Raw genomic sequence first — 23419 nt, 5'->3', positions numbered from 1 at the left:
TTTGACGAAACTTGAAATATAGGTTTATCCCCAAAAGATCTCGACTGCTTTCGATATTGGCATGTATCGGATCGAAACTTCATGGATTATGGCCCCTGATTGTAGGAAAAATCACGTTTTTAGCTTGTGGACCCTATAGAGGTCACAATTTGTATCCGATTTTGGTGAAACTTGAAATGTAAGTTTATAACCCAAAGATCTCGAATCCTTTCGATATTCACGCATATTGGACCGTAACTTACTGAATTATGGCCCCTGATTGTATGAAAAATCAAGTTTTTAGCTTGTGGACCCTATAGAGGTCATAATTTTTATCCGATTTAAAAAAAACTTATTATTATATCACCGTTACACCTTAAGGACGACTGCGTTCGAATTTCGTGAAAATCGGCCCAAAATTGACAGACAAAATGGCTGCCGTACGTTCTCAAATAGCGTAAAAATATGGTATATCAAGGTTGTGGACCCTACAGAGGTCACAATTTTTATACGCCCACATTTTCATGTGGACGTATTATGCCGTCGCCCCTGTCCGTCCGTCCGTCCGTACACAATTGTTTGTGGACTCTCTACAGGTCACAATTCTGAAACTTGAAATGTAAGTTTATAACCCAAAGATCTCGGTTCCTTTCGATATTCGCGCATATCGGACCTTAACTTCCTGAATTATGGGCCCTGATTGTACGAAAAATCGCGTTTTTAGCTTGTGGACCCTATAGAGGTCATAATTTTTATCCGATTTAAAAAAACGTATTATTATATCACCGTTACACCCTAAGGATGGCTGAGTTCGAATTTTGTGAAATTCGGCTCAAAATTGACAGACAAAATGGCCGCCGTTCGTCTCAAATAGCGTAAAAATATGGTATATCAAGGTTGTGGACCCTATAGAGGTCACAATTTTTATCCGATTTTGTTGAAAATTGAAATGTAAGTTTATAACCCAAAGATCTTGGTTCCTTTCGATATTCGCGCATATCGGACCGTAACTTCCTGCATTATGGCCCCTGATTGTATGAAAAATCACGTTTTTAGATTGTGGACCCTATAGAGGTCATAATTTTTATCCGATTTAAAAAATCGTATTATTATATCACCGTTACACCCTAAGGATGGCTGAGTTCGAATTTCGTGAAAATCGGCTCAAAATTGACAGAAAAAAATGGCCGCCGTTCGTCTCAAATAGCGTAAGAATATGGTATATCAAGGTTGTGGACCCTATCGAGGTCACAATTTTTATCCGATTTTGTTGAAACTTGAAATGTAAGTTTATAACACAAAGATCTCGGTTCCTTTCGATATTTGCGCATATCGAATTGTAATTTCCTGAATTATGGCCCTTGATTGTAGGAAAAGTCACTTTCTTCTTAGCTTGTTCTCTATCCATCTCTCGAAAATGTGGGCGTATCCTGCCTGGCAGCCGCTGGTTATCTGATTTTGTTGAAACTTGAAATGTAAGTTTATAACACAAAGATCTCAGTTCCTTTCGATATTTGCGCATATCGAATTGTAATTTCCTGAATTATGGCGCTTGATTGTAGGAAAAATCACTTTCTTGTTAGCTTGTTCTCTATCCATCTCTCGAAAATGTGGGCGTATCCTGCCTGGCAGCCACTGGTTATGATTTTCAAGTCAGGTTTTCCCTGGTCATTTGTTCCAGATTGAGAAACTGTATATATGCACTCAGAATGTACACATTTGTGTGCACATTACAGAGGTCGCGGAGCGATTTCCGAAGTGGGGGGTCTGACAATAATTGAGGGACGAAGTCCCGAAAACGAAGCGTCGCGTAGCGACGTGAAATTTTGATGTGATTTTTTGCATTTTTAAGTAACCCAAAACCCTCCTGCTATCACGAAAGAAAAACTGACCATGACTCACCACCCATGTTATCCATGACGAGAACAATGCCAGTTATAATTATTATAAATGTAGAATGGGACGAAATAACAAATTTTTTTTTTTTTTTTTTTTTTTGCAAAAAAAGGTGGGGGGGGGGCTGAAGCCCCAGCAGCCCCCCCTGTTCCGTGGCCCCTGCATTAAAGAAGACTTGCAAATGCCTGTTGCCCTGTTGTTGCATTCAAGTAAGACTTTATAGAAACCCCAATTTTATTATAACCGTTGAAGACTCAGTATAGGTAGAGTTACTATAAGTGTTTCTTATTACAAACTGACATGGAAAACAATCTGTCCAAAAAAACCATTAAATTGTTTTGATTAGAGGACCAAACTAGTATAACATCAATATCCTTTGTAGATAAATTAAAGAAATGGATTTGCATTAAAATTTTGAGCATCTAATGTTTTTAACTTTGGCTACATTATGAACCAAGAGAGATAATTATTTATAAGTGTAAAGTTTCTTAATAGAACATGCTCAAAATTGGAGATTAAGGTATTAGTCCAACTCAGTTTGTTACATGATTTCAATCCATTGGCTTGTCTGGTAGAAATTGTAGAATATGTTTTATTTTGAAGGTTTTGATGTTTAATAACAAAAAAAAAAAAAAACAATGTTGACATTTTTTCTGAGTTGGTCTTCATAGTATGGGACTCCCAGGGCTCATGCCAATAAGCATGGCTCAATTGACAAGAAATTAACCATGCGCCCATCACTCTCCTACGCCCAGTGTGCTCCAGTCAAGTGTTCCCATGCACTCACCACACTCACATAACGTGCCTAGGGCTACTGTGCGCAAGCTGCTCTCTTGCCTCACCTATAAAGACTGTGACATGCCCAACACATCTGCATTCACCTTCAAAGCAGAGAACAAGCTAGATCCAAGCAACCAAGAACAATTGTTGCCAGGATCATAGTTCCAGCATGTCGGCAACATGATAGAAGGTAGTGGGCCCCCCCCCCCCCCCAAAAAAAACCAAACAAACAAACAAACTGAAAACCTATATAATGACAGAAAACACGACCTAGAAATATGTTAAATAGGTGAGAGTGTGATCATTTTACACAGTTGCAAATTGCAGAAATGGATTCTGCACCCCCAAAAAACATATATATTGACACAAAATCAGCACATCATCCCATATATCCCGCCAAAAGTGGCCACCATCTTGGAAATATCTTAGTGACATGTTTGGAAAATATCTGATATATGGTCATGCCCCTTGCCTATATTAGTATTGCAAAATCACAATTGATATATGTCGATAGAATTATAAATAAGTTAAAAAAAAAAGGTGGAATAATTTAGCAAAATGGCTATCCTTCAGATAATGGCATTCCATACTATGAAAATGTAGCCTACATGAGCTTAGAAAAATGTTTTTTTTTTTTTACTAAATATCAAAACTTTCAAAGCTTGTTCCACGACATCTACCTGAAAAGCCGACAGATTTACAATACACATCAGATTATGTCCAGGGAATGTCATGAATAAGTTAGAATATGTCATTTAGAATTTTCAAATGTATTCAACTTTCTTCATATTGATTCTCTTTTAATATTTAATATCATGTATATAAGTACATGTGACAGTGGTTAATGAATGATACATGTAAAATGATCATCTTGGGGAATCTGTTGTTGTTGTTAGTAAGTTGTATTTTAGGTCCGCTTCCACCCAGGTGATATATCGCAGACAATGGGGAATCTGTGGATCATATGACTTTTATAAACATGTCTTTAAACCGTGTGACATCCTGAATTACTCAATCACCTTGATTGTCTACTAGTTTGCAATAACCAAGTGGCTTTAATACATGTACCAAACAGTGGGTTGTAGAAATTTGTATATAAAGTGGGTTAACAGTAATTTGATCTACATGCTATTCAAAGTTTTGACAGGAAGAGTGCAAATTGAGGCCAGTTAGGCCCACTTACATTAAAATTTTATGCAGCATAACATTCCCATAGCTTTTGTGACTTGTGCTTTCAAAATTTATAATTAATATAACTGAAATAACAACAACTTTTGTATATGTGAAAACCTTTTCAATTTTCTATGAAATCAGTATGATATAATGTTCGACATGAGAAAGTGTTAATAATATGTGCTATATATTTGTAATTGAAACTTTTTATTAGAGATACATTATGGGAGATTCGATAACGAGTTGTCAGTTCTCACTATAATAGTTAAAAGATAAACTAGATAAAAGGCAAATTGCTGAAAATTTCATTCAAATTGATCCACTATGAACCGAGAACAAAGCGATTGAATTTCTGCCTAGCCTTAATCATCATTACTAAAATCAGTACGATAAACAGCATAGTCTCGATTATCCATTTAATCGTTAAATCGTGAAGGAAAATTATGCAGTAAATCGGCTCACAATCCACTAAAGATCGCAGGCTAGCGATGCCATCTAGAGTTGATTATAGTCTGGATAGGTTAATTAATGTCTAATTTATAATTTAGATAACATTTCAGGCCTAAAGAAAGACCTGCAATATACAGATTTAGCTCTTGCATAATGTATGTTTAAAGGAGCTAAATCGCTAATATTTGGGACCTAGAAATTGACAAAAGTGGGTCGCAACGCATATAATACTGTAATATGAATGTATATAAACTGATTTACATTCAATGGTTTCGGTTTTTACTCCAATTTCAAATCAGTTATGTTCTAGCGTCTGGTTATTCCAGTCTACATACGCCATTTGATTTGGTGCAATGTGTCTAGCCTCATCCCTCGAGTCTCTTGTTACAACTGGGGCTGAAGCGCATTATGGTACATGATTCGTGTACCAAAGGTAAAATGTTTATTTTGTCTTAAATATTGGATATCAAAAGCCCATCTTTTTCCGGTAAGATCACAACATGAATGTTGATTTAATTTGACAAATAAATCATGTTTTCAATGTTGAAAATTTTGGATGATATAGAGTTAGAGACTTAGCTACTTTAAGTAAAGTTTAAATTGTTGTATCTAAAGTGTCTACAATTAACTGCTGCCGGTACTTCTTTGTGTCAAGATCTTGATAAATCAAATCTTATTTATTATCTAAATTGACACGCCGAGAAAGTTCATCAGGATTTTCCGACATGGTATCCCCTTGTCAGTGGTGCAGAACGGCGGGCCTGACAAGGACAGCTGTCTAGTCCTTCGGATGAGATGAAAAACCCGAGGTCCCGTGTATACATTTGTATGCACGTAAAAGATCCCTTGGCAGTTGGAATTCGATATAAGAGTAGGCGATAGTGCAGCTGCCCGGGCACACTATATGGCGTATGCTCGTCTTCATTAGCCCAGTATAGGAGCAGAACAGTAGGACGTTAAACCCCATTTCATTTAATTTCATTTCTAAATTGACATGATCATTATTTCCTGTTAGAGATGAAACAGGAAATGGGATTTGAATAAATTTTGAGTTTTGCTTCCTCTCTGGTATTAGTTTACATTTATTATTGTGTCAGGATCTCTGTCAAGTGTTCATTTCTTCACAACATTTGCATCATTAGAACTTTTAAGCTGTAAGTTATATTGTACTACATCTACTTATTTAAAGCAAAAAGAAAGCAAGACTGTTAGAAGGTGTGTTTCATTGGCTAGGTTTGATGTATCTTGGTTTTCGATTTCTCTCATACATGGGCATCTGCAAGAGGGTTGGTTGGTACAAGGATCTCTTGCCTCAATCTACTGGGAATGTGTCTTTTGCTTTCTTATTGTGCATTATGTAAGAGCTAAATCTGCCTATTGCAGGTATTTCTTTTGGCTTCATTTCAAAATTTAAATGTTCTATGAATTATTAATTAGGCATTTATTTACATAACAAGCCAGTAATCAAAATCAATTCTCTAGACTATTGGATATAAAATGGATACTTATTTGTCATTTACTGTTCATACGATAATGAACAATCTACGGTATGCTAGATCTTGTCAAACCTTAAAACACTCATAACTTCACTAAGAAAAAAGTAATTTGAATGAAATTTTCAGTATATTAATATTTCATTATCTAATTTTGAACTATTATAGCAAGAATGGACAGCTCTTTATCTAAATCTTACATAATGCATCTTTATTGGTACTTGTATGTTCATTGATCTTGTAGTTTAAGTCGATTTGATTTTTTTGCGGGGGGTGGGGGGGGTATTTAAAATAGACCTAAATAGAGAAGGTTTTGCTATTCTCAGGGTCAGACATTTATTTGTGTTGACCCCATTCCGACTTTTATTAAATGCACCCCGTAGATTTTTATACGTTCACAATTTGTTTGTGGACACTCTACAGGTCACAATTTTTATCTGATTTTGACGAAACTTGAAATATAGGTTTATATCCCAAAGATATTGGCATGTATCGTACCGTAACTTCATGGATTATGGCCCCTGATTGTACGAAAAATCATGTTTTTAGCTTTTGGACATTTTAAGAGGTCACAATTTTTATCCGGTTTTGATAAAACTTGAAATGTATGTTTATAGAGATCTCAGTTCCTGGATTATTGCCCCTGATTGTACGAAAAAATCGTGTTTTTAGCTTGTGGTCCCTCTATAGGTCACAATTTTTATTTGATTTAAAAAAAACGTTTGAATATATCACTGTTACAAAATAATGAAGGTTGAATTCGAATTTTGTGAAAATTGAACCGAGACTGCCAGACAAAATGGCCGCTTCGTGTACGCAAATAATGTTAAAGTATGAAATATCAAGGTTGTGGACCCTCTAGAGGTCACAATTTTGATCCGATTTATATCCCAACAATTTCGGTTACGTTAGTTATTTGCGCGTATCGGTCCGCAACTTCATGGATTATTGCCCCAGATTGAACAAAAAAATCACGTCTTTTAGCTTGTGGGCCATTTACAGGTCACAATTTTTATGTAATTTTAAAAATCATTTTAATATTTCATCGTTACACCTTGATGATCATAAAAATCAAACCGAAACTGCCTGACCAAATGGCAGCTGCTTGAACGCAAATAGTGTAAAAGTATGTAATACAAAGGTTTTGGACCCTCTAGAGGTCACAGTTTTTGTCCGATTTTGATATCACTTAAAATATATGTTTATATCCCCAAGATCTCAGTTCCTTTCGATATTCTTGGATTATGGCCCCCGATTGTTTGAAAAATTGTGTTTTTGTTTTTTAGTTTGTTCTCTATCCATCTCTTGCAAAATGTGGGCGTATCTTGCATGGCAACGGCTGGTTATTTAATAAATTGATATTGGCTAAACTGACAAATAATGCCAGATCTTGTGATTGCGAGAGTAAGCTTACAAGTAGGTACATGTTGGTCTATTTGTACAGTTAGAATTATATAATTCAGTTGATCAAAAGATGAGGGGAAAAAATGAGTTTGTAGTTTCTATTTTAATGACGTTAAAAATTAATTGATAAAGTTTCTGTCTCCTCAAAATTACCTTTGATTGACTTGGCTATTGAATTTGTACTTTCATTGGTGTGCATGTATTTATGTTTGAATTTTATAAAGAGGGAGGTTTTGACTTTTTGTGTATAATAAAGAATCTGTGATTTGGTACTGTCAGAAAAAATTAACGCTGATTGGTTAATCAAATGTCTGAGGTCACAGGGTCAAAAGCCGCTTGTATGACCTCTGACACGACCTTCCACTACAACCAGTCTGATCTTCATGTAGTAGAGGCCATCAAAAGTATAAAAAAAAAGGAAACGAAATATAGATCTGTTGAGAGCCAAGTCAGAGCCTAGTACTAAGCAGAAAGGTGCTTTTATGACCATGTAATCCCAATCTAATTAAAATATAGATCTATATTTCATTTCGTTTTTATACGCCCACATTGAAATGTGGTTGTATATTGTCGTCGCCCCCGTCCGGTGCTTTTATGACCATGTAATCCCAATCTAATTAAAATATAGATCTATATTTCATTTCGTTTTTATACGCCCACATTGAAATGTGGTTGTATATTGTCGTCGCCCCCGTCCGTCCGTCCACAATTGCTTGTGGACGCTCTAGAGGCTAAAGTTAATATCCGATTGACTTTAAATTTATATACAGTGTTTAAGGCCATGAAACGAAAAAGCCTATTGATTTTCAGCGATTTCCGATAATTACTGCCAGAGTTATGGCCCTTAATCACTTCAAAAAATCTTGTGGACACTCTAAAGGCCAAAGTTAATATCCGAATGACTTTAAATTTATACACAGTGCTTAAGGTCATGAGACGATGAATCCTATTGATTTTCAGTGATTTCAGATAATTACTGCCAGACTTATGGCCCTTGATCACTTTGAAAAATCTTGTGGACGCTCTATAGGCTAAAGTTAATATCCGATTGACTTTAAATTTATACACAGTGTTTAAGGTCATGAGACATAGACGTCTATTCAATTTCAGCGATTTTCGATAATTACTGCCAGAGTTATGGCCCTTGATCACTTCAAAAAATCTTGTGGACGCTCTAAAGGCCAAAGTTAATATCCGATTGACTTTAAATTTATACACAGTGTTTAAGGTCATGAGACGAAGAAGCCTATTGGTTTTCAGCGATTTCCGATAATTACTGCCAGAGTTGACTTCAGATTGATACACAGAGTTTAACAGCTTGAGACGAACAGCTAAATCCAAGATATTAAAAGTTTTGTATACTAAACGTTAGCATGGGGCAGAACTTTATAAAAAACAAACAAATTCTAATGGTTTTCTAATAATTACTTCATGAGTCGTTGCTCTTAATCAGATTTTAGTGTATTATAAATGTTTCATTACCGAAAAAAGTAAAAATATGCGACAACCCTAGTTGACTGCCCGGACGATTTAGCTGCTGTGGGCGCATGTTTTGTTGCCTGGCAACCTATCTTTTATACTTTCGATGGCCTACACTACATGTAGATCTAACAAGTTATAGTGGGAGTTCACGTTCTATGACGTCAGGTACCAAGCAAGCGACATTTGACCCGATTACGTCAGTCATTCGATTAACCAATTAGCGACCGCCATGTATTTTTATCTATTTTTGCTTTGTTTTGATTTCTATTGCCGCTAATGTCTACCAACAGTTCCGCACAAAAAAGGTCAAACGCTCGATTCGACAGACCATTTGATTGGCTGACCCCTTATTTCAAGCAGAACACGAGTTAAATAACAACGCTTCCAGATCCAAGTGTAGTAAAGACAAGTAAAATCGAAATTTTGAACCATAAAAACGAAACGAAATAGGATCTGTGTTTTAATCAGATCGATGTAATCCTAAAGCCAAATCTAAAAATATTTTATTTTCATCTCAAAGAGCGCGTTTGTGTAAACTTTATTAACATAACATGCAAGTATTCTGACCACTCTTATTGACAACAAAGCTGCTGGTAGATTACATGCAGGTTTTGTAGCCAGAAAAAGATACTAAAAACAACTTATTATTAAATGGCAGTCCATATTGTTTCAATTAATGCATTTTAATTATTTCAGTTCAAGACATGGATGGAAACCAGAATTTAACTAGATCTGTGACTGAGGTCACAGAGACGGATGTTTTCATTATTGAGGACGTCTATTAATGACCTCTAGAATTAGGTCTACATGTCAACAAACTTATATCGGATGTACATATGTAAACAAATGTAGTCAATCAGGAATGTCACACTTTACCAAGTTCCTTCCTTATTTTCCTTATTTACTGTTTATTGTTATTTGGCCAGGCGTGGTGTCTTTATCTTGCACAGGACGTAAGTATTTGAAATATATAAAATAATTTAAAACCTCTATATATTGTAACAGAAAACTTTACCGACAATAGCTCTAGATTATCAATACAAAGTATTGAAAGAGAACTCCAGCTGATTTTAACTTCAGGGTGTGTGTGGTTGAAATTATTTGAATTTTGAGATAAAATTCAAAATATCTGTAATGGCTGGAGTTTTTCTTTAACTTCTTGATCAGATCAGGTCACTGGACTACTTGCAATTGTAACAACTGTGATTGATTTGGCCCCCACCAAACACAGTTATGTTTACAAATATCTCTAATGGTCATAGTTCTCCTTTTACTTCTTGATCTGCAATGGACTATAGTTGATTTGGCCGCCACCTAACATAGTTGTTTTCAAATATGTGTAATGGCTCAGGTTCTCCTTTAACTTCTTGATCTGCATGAATGGACTATAGTTGATTTGGCCCCCACTTAACACAGTTATGTTTTCAAACAGCTGTAATAGCGCGAGTTCTCCTTTAACTTCTTGATCTGCAATGGACTATAGTTGATTTAGCCCTCACTTAACACAGTTATGTTTTCAAATATCTGTAATGGCTCCGTTCTCCTTTTACTTCTTGATCTGCAATGGACTATAGTTGATTTAGCCCTCACTAAACACAGTTATGTTTTCAAAAATCTGTAATGGCTCGAGTTCTCCTTTAACTTCTTGATATGCAATGGGCTATAGTTGATTTGGCCCCAACTTAATACAGTTATGTTTTCAAATATCTGTAATGGCTCGAGTTCTCCTTTAACTTCTTGATCTGCAATGGACAATAGTTGATTTGACCTCCACTTAACACAGTCCATGTATACATTGGCATGCACGTAAAAGATCCCTGGGCAGTTGGATCTCGATATAAGAGTGGGCCATAGTGCCGCTGCCCAGGCAAAATTTTCCTCATAGCACACTGTATGGCCTATGCCCGTCTTCATTAGCCCAGTCGGAGCAGAATAGTAGGACGTTAAACCCCATTTCATTTCATTTGGTAATGACTCGAGTTCTCTTTCAACTTCTTAATCTGTAATGGACTATAGTTGATTTGAATTGTGTACAAAGAATTAAAGAATAATGATTACCCATGGTTTTTATTGTAGAAACAACAATTTGTGCTGAAAATTCAACAGATTGTTATGTCAGATGTAAAGAGAATTCTACCAATGTTTATTTTGTGTCTGATGATCAGCGTTGTGCCAGTGCTGAAAACTTTAACTTAAGTTCTGATGGAAGATGGAAGGTTAACACTAGCACAACCGGAGACAGGACATTTTCTTGCTGTTCAGAGCATCAGTCTATGATATGTAGTTTAACTCTCATAATATATGGTAAATAAAATAAATATGGTCTTTTGATGGTGTTCACTCACCCTCCCTCACTAAGACTCAATTGAATTTGAAAACTAGTAAAAAAGAAAGCATCCACTACTTATCAACATATAATAATTAACTCTACACTCTTTGTAACTGAGTCGAAAGTGCATCAATTCGTGACACATTTTATCAATCAGACATCAATTAATGTCTTCAGTCTGCTATAATGAGCTGATTAAGATCCCTGGTACAAATTAATCAATTACATGTAGTATACAAACTGAACTGTTTGTAAGCTGTGATACTTGACTGCTTGGCTTAAATAAAATCTTGGGAGAGTATTCTTTCCACTTCTCATATATACTTAAGACAAGGTCTTTCTGCTCAGAATTGGTATAGTAACCAGGTCTTTGTGGTGCCTTTATCATTTTCAATTGTTAAAAAAAAACCTAAGCTTATCCAAATTTAGCCTCCTGCCCATTGAAATTTATTCTTATTCGTGCTTTTATTGCTGATAAGTTCAATGTGTCATGCCATCCGTACCCATCATTTTTTATACATCCACATTTATTTCATGAAATGGAGTTATTTCTTTATGTGAATTTACAAAACTGTGTGAACATAATAGAATTGTTTAAAGGTTTGTGGTATTGTTCATTGGGGTATAAAGAAAAACTATTGATTTTCTGATCTTTTTCCAAAGTTATCTTTCTGTTCACATTTTGACTGTTAATTAAAGCTTGGGACAGAGTTTGTACTGTTTTTCTTTTCGATAATTGCCCTGCAGGAATTTTGAAAAAGGTTTTAGTGTTAACAGAAAAGACTTTGCTGCTGGGTGGGGTGGGGGATGTTTTATTGAGCCTAATAAGTCCCATTCTATGTTTATAGTACCCTTTCTAGCTAGTACAATTTGATCTATTTTCCATATACATGTACTAGAATCTTTGTTTTTCACAATATTTTCTTACACAAATTTTGATTTTAATATTTGATTATATAGAAATACCCAGACCAGTAAATGATTTAAGTTGTAAAGTTCACCTTGAAAAAGATCATGAATTGCAGACGGCTTCAGCTTACTGTGATGTTCAACAAAACGGGTCTTTTGCCTTAGCTCTCAACATTACATCAAAATACTACAGGTATGTCAAGAATATACTTCAAAAATAATATACAGATTGCAAGTGTAGGCTAATATGTAACTTATGTGCATAAACTGAACAGAAATAAGCCTTTGGAACACCAGAACTGTATGTCTACCGGTAATTGAGGTAGGATGTAGATGATTGGCATTTTCTCCTTAGGCTATGTACAGATAAGCAATTTGATTTGTCAGTGCTTTGGAATATGCTACTTCTGATTCTTATTAGAACCATGGCTAAGTTTTATAATGAGCATTTTCTGCTGAGGTTATACAGACTGATAAGTAATTTGATTGCTCGATGCTTTATAAACAGATGATTAATGAGTGTCATCTATTTTTGGGGGATTGGAGTCCCAGTGCCTCAGTGGGTAGAATGTTTGCTTGCTAACCGGGAGGTCCAGTGTTGGGGACAAAAAAAATGAGGTCATGTGTATACATTGGCGTGCACGTAAAAGAACCCTTGACAGTTGGAATTTGATATAAGAGTAGGCCATAGCGCCGCAGTCCGAGCAAAATTTCCCTCATAGCACAATGTATGGTGTATGTCCGTCTTCATTAGTCCAGTAGGAGCAGAACAGTAGGACGTTAAACCACATTTCATTCATTTTTATTTGGGGATTGAGGCAGGGGACATCAGCCTCACTGTTGTCTTGTTTAAATATCGTACCTTACTTGAAATCTTCTTCACATTGAATTTTTTTAATTTTACGTAAGCATACAATTTTACCTTTTCCAGGGCAGAATGTGAGAATATAACAGATACAAAATTTAAATGTCCATTTGAAAATGTGCAGACATTGAGCTTTTTATATACAATTATTGTTAGTGCATCTCAACCAACATCTTGTACTTATTGTGGCAATGAAACAGCTGAAAAACAATTTCCAATTTCACCTTTAAAAAACAGTAAGTTTTGAAAACAGCTCAAATATATTAGTAGCTGTTTGTGTTATAGTTTATAATAAACTGTATTACTCTATCCAGTTCCTAAATGCCTATATATTCCTTATTATTATTATAGACTGGGCCAAACTTAAGCGAAAATCACTAAAATAGATTTTAGCTAAAATCAAAATGAAACTTTGAATTTTATGCGTTTCACGAAGATCGATTGTAACTTAAAATGAAATTTTAATAGATTTTAGTTAAAATTACTTGTGCATGCAGCCTACACAGTGCACATTTCCAATGCAGAGCTTAAAACTGTTGACAGGTTAACTAACGGTTAGCAATGTTTGCACATGGTCAGGCAGTCGTATAGAGATGAAACTAGATGCTTTCGTGATCTTGGATTTTGATTTAGGCCTACTAGCAGGCTTTAATGGAAATAAAGCTTATCGATGAACTAAATCAACTAAATTTCGTAGTTTTATGGTATATTTGACAACAGAAGCTATTGAGAATTGTCACTTACAAACATATGATATTTATGGATGTGTTTTGAGAATTTATAAAACATGATTAATATTTTGAAAGGTGAATAAACCGAGCATAGCGATGTAAGGTCAGACTCAACCGACGGAAATTGGATGTTTTACCGACTAACTTATTGTCAAATTTAACGTCTCCGAAACTAATCCACCAAATAGCCATTGTTCCGATGCCTAGATTTAAGATAGGTTGCCAGGCAACGAAACATACGCCCACAGCAGCTAAATCGTCCGAGCAATCGACAAGGGTTGTCACATATTTATGCTTTTGTAGGTAATAGGAGCATTTACAAGACACTTATATCAATTTGATACCGTTTGGATGTTCACAAGGTTCAACACAATGAAACAAGGGCCATAACTCTAGATGTAATTGATGGAAATTGTTGAAATCCAATAGGCTTATTTGTTGTACTGATCTAAATGCATATAAATTTCATGTAGCTCAGATCATCATCACTGTTGTCGATAGAGCGTTCACAAAGTGAAACAAGGGTCATAAGTCTAGAAGTAATTAACAGAAATTGTTGAAATTCAATAGGCTTCTTCATTTTAGTGATCTAAATAAAGCATATTAATGGAAATTGTAGAAATTCAATAGGATTCTTTGATTTAGTGATCTAAAACAGAATATAAATTTCATGTAGGTCGGATGATTACTTTTGAACAGGCATCGATATTTCAGCGCACATGCGCACGGCGTGCACAGGCACATTTGCTTGAAAAATTTTTTTTGCAGGCACATTTTTAAAGATGTAGCCACGCTGGGCGGCGCCTGCGTATTTAAACCCCTTCGTCCTTCTCTGTACACAAACTCGGCGCTCGAAATTTACCACAGCAATTAAACGGCAAAGCCATGGTAAAAACCGACGTACGCAAACCATGTCTGTCAAGGCATAATTAATTTTTGTGTGCCGTAGTAGACCCTATCATCCCAAATTAGTTTAAAGAAAGATGTATTGGTATTTTGTTTATTTATACTTAGAAGATGTGTAGGCCTAGGTCTATTCATTTTACAATTATTCTACGGTCTTTATATTTGTTTATTTGCCGTAAATAGGTCACCCAGACCAATTTACGGCACTCCAATGTTAAAGGTTTGAATGTCGTAATTGTCCAACATGTGCCTGCAAATTTTCACGATGATCTTATTTTATTTCTTACCTGTGTTGACCGTGGATTTGCTACGGCCCGAGAGTAGGACTAGGAGGACGATGAGAGCTTTCTCAGTTTCTGCCTGACCTGATTCTCATTCCACCGTAATAATAATAATATTCGTGAGACACGTACAACAACTTTACAAACAAGTCAAATAATACAACGTGTTTTAATTATCAACATCTACTCGTTGTCATAATTGGTTGTACTCAAATAAAACACAAACACCGTTTTAATAATTTTTAATCTCAAAGTAATAAAGTAATATTTGAAAAAAAAACCCAACAAAACAATAAATAATGAAAGGTCCTCAACTTATCTATCCAGAGAAGCAGAGTGGGGCGGGACAATTTTATGCTCGGTCGGGTGGTGTCAAAAAGTTTTTAGATCCCTGTATCATTGATGAAAATTAAGTGAATTTGGTAAAATTTGAATATATAAATGGAAATTTGATTTGCACTGAACCAAATACAAAAGGCAGCAGATGCTCTGAAAATACACCAAGAAGGGTTTAATTTTCATAAAAGACCACGCCCCCTCCCAAAATTTGTTTTGCCTCGCTCCGCTCGCCAAATATATTTTCACACCAGTCACCAAATCCTGGCTACATTTGTGTGTTTCAGTATGACCCTGCAGGCACATTTTATAGAGCCCTGCTTTTGAAATTTCGAAGTGGACATATATACTGAGCGCCATGGAAAACGCATCACTTTTTTTTCCCAAATATTTTATTACTAGGTGGTTTTGTATGTATAATATTATGCAATACTATGAACTATTGTTTCACACAATGCTCCCAAAAGCAAAAAATATCGGCCCGTGTGCACATAAAAAATTGCACGAGATGCACATGAAAAACCCAATATTCACGTGCAGCATTGTGTGTGAGCCCTTTAAAAGCATGTTTTCAACTTAATGTGCAGTACATGAACTGTGAAACGTCAATCTGTCGTAATTTGTTGTTGGACGTGTGAAGGAATCAAGCTAGAGATGCCGAGACTTACTGAGAATCAACGGAATGAAGCCATGGGAATGTCCAGGGCTGGCATGTCTACACGTGCTATTGCCAGACACTTTAATTGTCATCAGTCCATTATTGTAAGGTTGGTGGAACGTGTTCGAGTTACTGGAGCAACACATGACCGTCAACGTCCTGGTCCACAACGCGTTACAGTCCAGGTTCAAGACCGCTACATCCGGGTCACTCATCTGTGTGACAGATTCCACCCAGCGACTCGAACAGGTGCAGCAGTCGTTGGAAGACAAGGACCAGTAAGTGCCAACACCGTAAGACGTCGTCTAAGTGAAGTAGATCTCCGGGCACGACGAACTTATGTTGGAGCTGTCGACAGGGATGATCACCGTCAGTGGCATTTGATATGGGCTCAAGGACACCAGACATGGAGAAGAATAGACTGACAAAGTGTGCTCTTCAGTGATGAGAGTCGCTTTCATCTTTATCACGCTGATGGCCGTCAACGTGTGTGGAGACGTCTTGGGGAACGTCTTGCAGACTGCTGCATCTTCGAAACGAATCGATGGGGTGGGGGAAGTGGAATGGTGATGGGAGGCTTCACATTTCATCACTGGACCGCCCTACACATTTGCAGGGGTCGCGTTAATGCTGTAGCCTACCGTGATGATGGCCCGTGGAGGACACACGCGCTACTGACATCTGTGTCGTACTTTTGGTTTTGACCCCTCTGACTTTGTACCCTTGATTACAGATCAAACATCCATAAGTGTACAAATGTGTTGTTATTGATGTGTTCCCATTTGAATATTGTTCACAATAAGAAACAAAATAAATAAGATATTTTTACAGGATCATTTTGTTATACGAAAAACTAAGTGATGCGTTTTCCATGCCGCTCAGTATATATATAAAAATGTATAGATATAATCCTCATATGCCCTTTAGAAATGAAAGTCTGCCACAGTCCTTATTGTATAAGGCCTATCTATCTTATTCAATTAAAAATTATTTCCCCCCCCCCCCCCCAAAAAAAAAAAAAAAAAATACACATGGCTCCTGATACTACTCACTGATTTATGTTATTTTATTAACGTAAGCCTTCACTAAACATACATTATCCAAGAGCTAAATCTGCCTATTGAAGGTCTTCCTTTAGGCCTTAAATGTTATCTAAGTTATTAATTAGACATTAATTAACTTATCAAGATCATAATCAACTCTCTAAACCATCGTTAGCCTGCGATATTAACTTATTAAGTGGATTTGAATACGTTTTTTTTTATAAAATGGATAATCAAGACTTTGTTTATTATGGTACCACCGGTAGTAATGACAATCGAGGCTAGCCTAAAATTGAATCACTAATATCTTGGTTCAAAGTGAAGCAATTTTCAGCATATTCTGTTGTCATTATCTATGTTTAACTATTTTAGCGAGAACTGTCGACTCTTTATCTAATCTTACCTAATGTCCCTTTAAGTAATAATAATAAATTTAATATATTGAAATTTATTTAATTTCAAATAGGCCTATAAAATTTTGCTCCAACATTGTTTCACTGTGTACTTTTTATGATTTATGTTCTGTTAATTACTGAAGGCCACTAACATTTTTCAATAAACAGATTTGAGCTTATATTGAATTATTTTTTTACAAATAATCATAACCCCAAAACTACATAAGTGTGAATACTTGGCATATGGTTTGTATTGTAGGCCTTGAGGCCTACTAATACCTTGAAATTGACTATTTTTGTTTTAATTTGAAACACCACAATTTTAAGTTAAGATAAAATTTTAACCTGGAATATTATTTCAATGGATTCTAGCAAAAATGCTTAAAATCGTTTTGTCTTAGGTTAGAATGAAATTTTTGTTAAAGATAATTTTAAGGAGATTTAAGTTTTTTTTTAAACAGCACCCTGGTTATATAAGCCACTTGTATAAGAGTAATCAGTATGAGTATTTTTGTTCTTTTGATTTTCGCGTTAAGCATTGATGAAGTGATATCATCATTTACCATTTATGGGCTACGTCACTAATAATGAGTTTCAAACTACAATAACGTGAAAGTTGAATCTCTAAAATGGATATCTGTCAACATTTGTCAACATTCAACATCCTCTGTAGACAATACTGTATGTAAACTGGAATGACAAAAATTCTCTTAGTCCAAATCAATCAAAGAAACGATTGTAACCAAAACTATCAAATTTCATGACCGAGTTTTAGGAATTGGAAATCAGTTCATTTTTTAAGACAACTTTTCTGGAAAATCAAAATTTGTAAAATTAAATTTTTCACAAATTTCACATATTCAAATAAAAGGATTGCAACATATTTATTTAGCCAGAGAAAAGGGTAATTGATTTGTAAATAAATTATTCTTACTTACAGTACATCATTCAGATCTGATATTACATGTACAACATGTAACTTGTAATTCAACCATGATCAAATTGAAATTACCAGAGGATACTTTATATTATTTTCCTGTGGAAAATGAGAAATGGGAATATAATATAGCTTACTTCCCATCTTCATCACCTGAACAATATAAACAAACACTTAGGGTAAGTACAACAGTTATTTACTGTATGGGGGAGGGGTCAATGGTCTAACATGTGTTCTTTAGATCATAAGGTCTGTCTCATTGAGTAAAGTGGTGTGGTTTTGGTACCACACTTGTAATTGGTCGCCTGTCCAACCTCACAGTCTTTCTCCGGGTCCTCTGGTTTCTTCATGCTGCTAAAAAACCCTACATGCAAACTAATTCCTGAAATATAATTGAACCATATGTTAGTTCCGAAATGACATTGTTTGTGTCAAGTGGATGTTATACCCCATTTCTTTGTCTCTACTGTATTGCGTGGCTATTGCAATGACCTAAGGTACTACAATGTATATATATTTATAATACCACTGATCAATGAAATTGATGAAGTAACAATCAGAGGTTGGCAGTCAATAAATACAATTGCTTAGGAAATCTACTACAATCCTACATTAGTCCATACTCCCCGCAGTGTTTCGTTTGATTAGAGCTAATCCCATTACTCACTGCTGTAAAGAAGGCAAATTCTTGTTCTAAATTATGATTGGTCAATAGTCCGATTAAAAACCAATAGCTAACTGCGTAACAATACTAAACAGAGCCCCAAATTGGACCAAATATGTTTACATAACGTTACGTCATGACTCACGATTTTATTATGCCAAATTAACCAGTGCATAGCAGAATATTGCAGTTTTGAATACCTTAAATCACTGTCCAAAGTTTTAGGAAAGGCCCCTGATTAAAAGAGGGGCTGTCATGTTGCTGTGCTTGGGGATAGATTTGATTGAATGGGAAGAATAGACACGCTCCCTCAAAAGCGCATGTATCAGAAGCTAATCCGGCTATGGCCAGAGAGGGATTTCTCGGGCCATTGCTTCAGGAATATGACATTAGTCCTACATTATGAATTAAATTAAAATGTTTTATGAAATCGAACATTAGATTAATAATTGTGTATTCATTAGTAATCTTGTTCTGGGGCCATTTTACATTCTCTGCCCACTCCATCGAAACTGATCATTCACAAACATCTTCATCAAGCTGGGGGATTTTGAAAGGTAGTCTGCTGTCAAGAAGTATACTTTTCCAACTCTCTGTATTTTGCATATAATTAAATATGATTTATTGGTTTATAGGTTGATGTGTGTTATTGTGGCCCTTTTAGTGCACCATCATTTGGTGTAGGGAGTAGTGGTGATTTGTTCATGAAATGATTTGTTTTAGGGATCCACCTTAATCCTTCAGTTATAAGCCTTCAACATTATTTATTTATTTATTATATCAAATGGCATTGATTGACAATAAGTCGAAAACACAGTATATATAGTTGCTATCAGTTCATGGTCATCTAAAATTATGGTTTGTGTGACATGAATTTTTAAGTGAACTTAAACATGATTTATCACTTTGTCCCCCTCTTTTAGTGGAGGTACCTGAAATTTGTTATAATTATAGTTTCTCTCATTGGATTGCTTTAAGGGTAAAGTACACAGCGAAGCAAGGATTATAACCATATCAGACTTACATCCGTATGAAAATTATACATTTTCAATAAAGTGGAAATATATAGTGTACAACTACTGGAGTGATGATGTTACTATTAATATAACCACAAGAATAGGAGGTAGATATTTATCAATTATATTTCACAAGAATTGTTGGCACAAAAAATTTATCTATTAAATTTAAACCATTGTAAAGAAAATATTTTATAAAACAAACTGCAAAGATGTATGTTAATAGGACAGACATAGATATTTCACAACCATCGATAATTTTTGTTTTCAGTACCAAATTATGCCCCTGTTGTTCCTAATAAAAACCATGCTAAAGGTGTCAATGAAACAGCTATATATCTGCAGGTTAGTTTATTTATTCAATCTTGTTTATATGCTCATATTTAATGTGGACGTATATTGTCATCACAATTCTGTTTAACTATTCTTGTAACCGTCTTTCACTCTACATTTCTTGTCAAATGTTTTTCAATTTGCCTGAGTTTGTTCATTCAGTCGTAAGAAAAAACCTTATTGAAATTAAAGAAATATTGATTGTAAATTTCAGAGATACCCCCCCACCCCATTTCTGTTCAGAATATTATTAATCTCATAAAGGACAAAGCTCCAAATAAAATTGGGATTGTTCATTAGGGTACAAGGAAGGGTTCTATCAAGTTTCAAAATTTGTTTTATCATGTTGAACCGATTTATCTGTCTGGTCACATTTTGAATTTTAAAACTTGTAAATATTATTTTAAAATGGTGTTGTTCATTATAAAAAAGAACCCTCTTTTAGTTTCAAAATTTTTGCCCAATATAGATTTGCATAGTTATCTTTTTTGATTAAATTTTTTAAAACTTGGCTTGTATTGAGACAGTATTTATTTTTCAGAAAAATCCTGAGGAATCAGAAAATGGACCTATCATCAATTATATTGTAAATATTACATACAACAATGTTAAACCCGACGACAGAATAAAGCGAAGTTCACCACACGAATCCAAAAAGTTTGATGGAAGTTCTTTGTCCATTTTTCTTCCATTACCCAATGATGAGAAAGACCAAACCCTAACTGTTCAGTCGGCTACAGAAGCAGGAGTTTCTCCTAAATATACAACAATTTATGTTCCCGCGAATAGGAAAGAAAGTGAGTAATATCACCATCTACACATTCCTTATGAAATCATTACAGACAAACAGATTATTACATATTATTTGAAAACACCGGGCCCTTATTCACGAAAACTTAAACTAAGATACAATCGAAATTTTAAGAAATACTGCAATTCGATTGGCTGACCAATATGCAAATTGGATATATGCAAATTGATTTTACTGGTCAGCCAATCGAATTGCAGTATTTCTTAAAATTTCGATTGTATCTTAGTTTAAGTTTTCGTGAATAAGGGCCCAGGCCTGCATGCATGTATTTCTATTATAATGCAAAACATATAATAATAATAATTTTATTGTGTTGTTATGTTTACAACATTCCATATTGCTTCAAATGTTTGATCAGAAGGTTATTGTATGAATTATTTAAGTTTATTATGACATGGGGGGGGGGGTGGATGGCCGAATGGTTAGCATGCGCGCGCTGTATCATAAGGCCTGTCATTGAGTCAACTGGCATGGTTGTACGTGACAAGAAGTAGGGTTGCCTGTCCAACCTTGGGAGAGGGGTTTATATAGGCCTTGCCTGTTCCCCAGTCCCCTCAGTTTCTGAATAAATATTGTTTCCAAAAAAAAAAACCTTGTGGATTTTCTCTGGGTCCTCCAGTTTCCTCCCACTGCTAAAGACCCCTATGCACAAGCAAATTATTGAAATAAAATTAAAACCATATGTTAATCCCGAAATGACCTAGTTTGTGTCGAGAGGACGTTAAACCCCATTTCTCTCTCTCTCTTTTATTATGTTTGGATTTTTTTAATAGTTGGCTCAGTGAGTAAGGTGCTGGCTCGCTAACCTAAATGATCCCAGGTTTGATCCCATTGATGGTCGAGAAAGTTCCTTGAAATTTTCTGATGTGAATTCCCTTGTCAGTGGTTGACCGAGGTCCTGCGTGGGTACACATTGGTGTGCACGTAAAAGAACTTATAACAGTTGGAATTATTAAAATAAGAGTAGGCCATACTCCTTCATACGGCATCGTATATGCCCATCTTCATTTGCCCAAATGCAAAAGAAAAATACTAAGTTAAACCCCATTTTATTTTGTTTTATAGTTGATAATGATCTCACAAGACTTGAATCTCAAAGTTATAATGAAACACATGATCAACTTGATGTAGAAGATGTTGCTACTGCAGACAGACTTGACATCTTCTGGTGTTTGGGAATATATTTATCTGCGAAGAAATTAGTAGATTGTAAGGTAAGCATAGTGTAAGATTTATTCCTAAATTGTTAATAATAAATTAACTAAATAAAATCACCAACTTTTATACACCTTCAATTTAAGTACATGTATAGGTTTAATAGAATAGGTTTAGGGAAAGGGGTTTAATAGAATAAGTAGTGATGGTCCGATAATTGGTTTCAACATTGGTAATTGGCTGATAAGTGGTCTATTGGTAGAAATCGGTAACGGTCAATACAAGACCATTTTGTAGATATGGGAGTCGCTGATATCAGTTCAAAAGGACTAGGTAGATACCTTGTGGACAAATTCTTACTTTGCTTGACACTCTGTACTTATATTTTAGTTGCTGTGCGTGTGGCTATTTATACATGATACAAGACTCTCATAGAGGCCAAAAATAGTAAAGAATCAACCGGTCTGCGTTATTTTTTTTAATCCATATTCACAAATTGTTAGGGAGTTCGGGTAACTCAATGCGTTTTTTAAAAATATACGATTTCTGTCTATGTTTCTGACAAACATTAACATACAACAGTCCATCGGATAAAACGTCTGGCTGGAATATGGAATATGCCCATTGCATGATGATCAAAATCATAGAATTGGAAAATGCAGCAGTATGTTGCAGAGGCCAGTCTTCGTTCCCATTTCAATGCGTGCTGACATCATATTATGTCATCATGCAGTGAATTTATTCCAAAAATACAAGATCACAAACTCGAATAATAGCTATTTAGGCTATTGAATATTTATTTAAATTGTTTCTGATAAGTAATAACAAATTTATAAACTATGAAATAAACAATGTTTCTCCTTTGATCATTGTCGCTGATCATGACAATGTATAGAATCCATGTAAGTGGAGTTGGTTAGAGAAGGAGGTGGGCGGGAAAGCGGTGGGCCTTTTCATTAGGAAATTACGTCAATGATTTTTAGAAGTTTTTTGTTGTTTTGTTGCTTTTTTCTTTGACTTCACTGGCATTTGATGTACTACGTGAGTATACTGCACCATTGTACAAAATTTTAGTTATTTTTGAGAAGAGAATAGAATAGGTTGAGAGGAAAAGGTTTAATACTTTAGGTTTAGAAGAAGGGGCTTAATAGAATTGGTTGTGGGGGGGGGGAGGGGCTTAATAGAATAGGTGTAGGAGAAGGTGTTTCATAGAATAGGCTCAAGGAAGGAGGTTCAATGGAAGGTGTTTAATAAAATAGGTTTAGGGGAAGAGGTTTATGGGAATAGGTTTAGGTGAACAGGTTTAATGGAAGAGCTTAAATACTAGAGCACAGTTTCAGAGAACAGGTTTACAGCAAAGACTTTTCAATGATAATTTTACCTGGAAGTTATC

At 35.3% G+C, this 23419-nt stretch overlaps 1 protein-coding gene across 4 annotated transcripts in view; it reads left to right on the top strand.

The window, feature by feature from the left end:
* The window catches only part of LOC126817807 (uncharacterized), a 38202-nt gene that overhangs the window by 3427 nt on the left and 11356 nt on the right, over positions 1-23419 (top strand). For 3 of the 4 annotated variants that reach the window (XM_050544962.2, XM_056100728.1, XM_050544960.2), the window contains exons 2-10: positions 9354-9610; positions 10734-10961; positions 11947-12088; positions 12827-12996; positions 18051-18226; positions 19690-19834; positions 19999-20072; positions 20602-20857; positions 21937-22085. In XM_050544962.2, the coding sequence (XP_050400919.1) occupies positions 9442-9610; positions 10734-10961; positions 11947-12088; positions 12827-12996; positions 18051-18226; positions 19690-19834; positions 19999-20072; positions 20602-20857; positions 21937-22085 (1509 nt within the window). In that variant the 5' untranslated portion in view covers positions 9354-9441. Of the gene's footprint in view, positions 1-5366; positions 5433-9353; positions 9611-10733; positions 10962-11946; positions 12089-12826; positions 12997-18050; positions 18227-19689; positions 19835-19998; positions 20073-20601; positions 20858-21936; positions 22086-23419 lie in introns of those variants that run through there. The other variant, XM_050544961.2, reaches the window with a different exon arrangement.

The sequence above is a fragment of the Patella vulgata genome, chromosome 4, assembly GCF_932274485.2.
Source record: "Patella vulgata chromosome 4, xgPatVulg1.2, whole genome shotgun sequence".
Lineage (NCBI taxonomy): Eukaryota > Metazoa > Mollusca > Gastropoda > Patellidae > Patella > Patella vulgata.
This window is presented reverse-complemented; position numbering and strand designations above follow the sequence as displayed.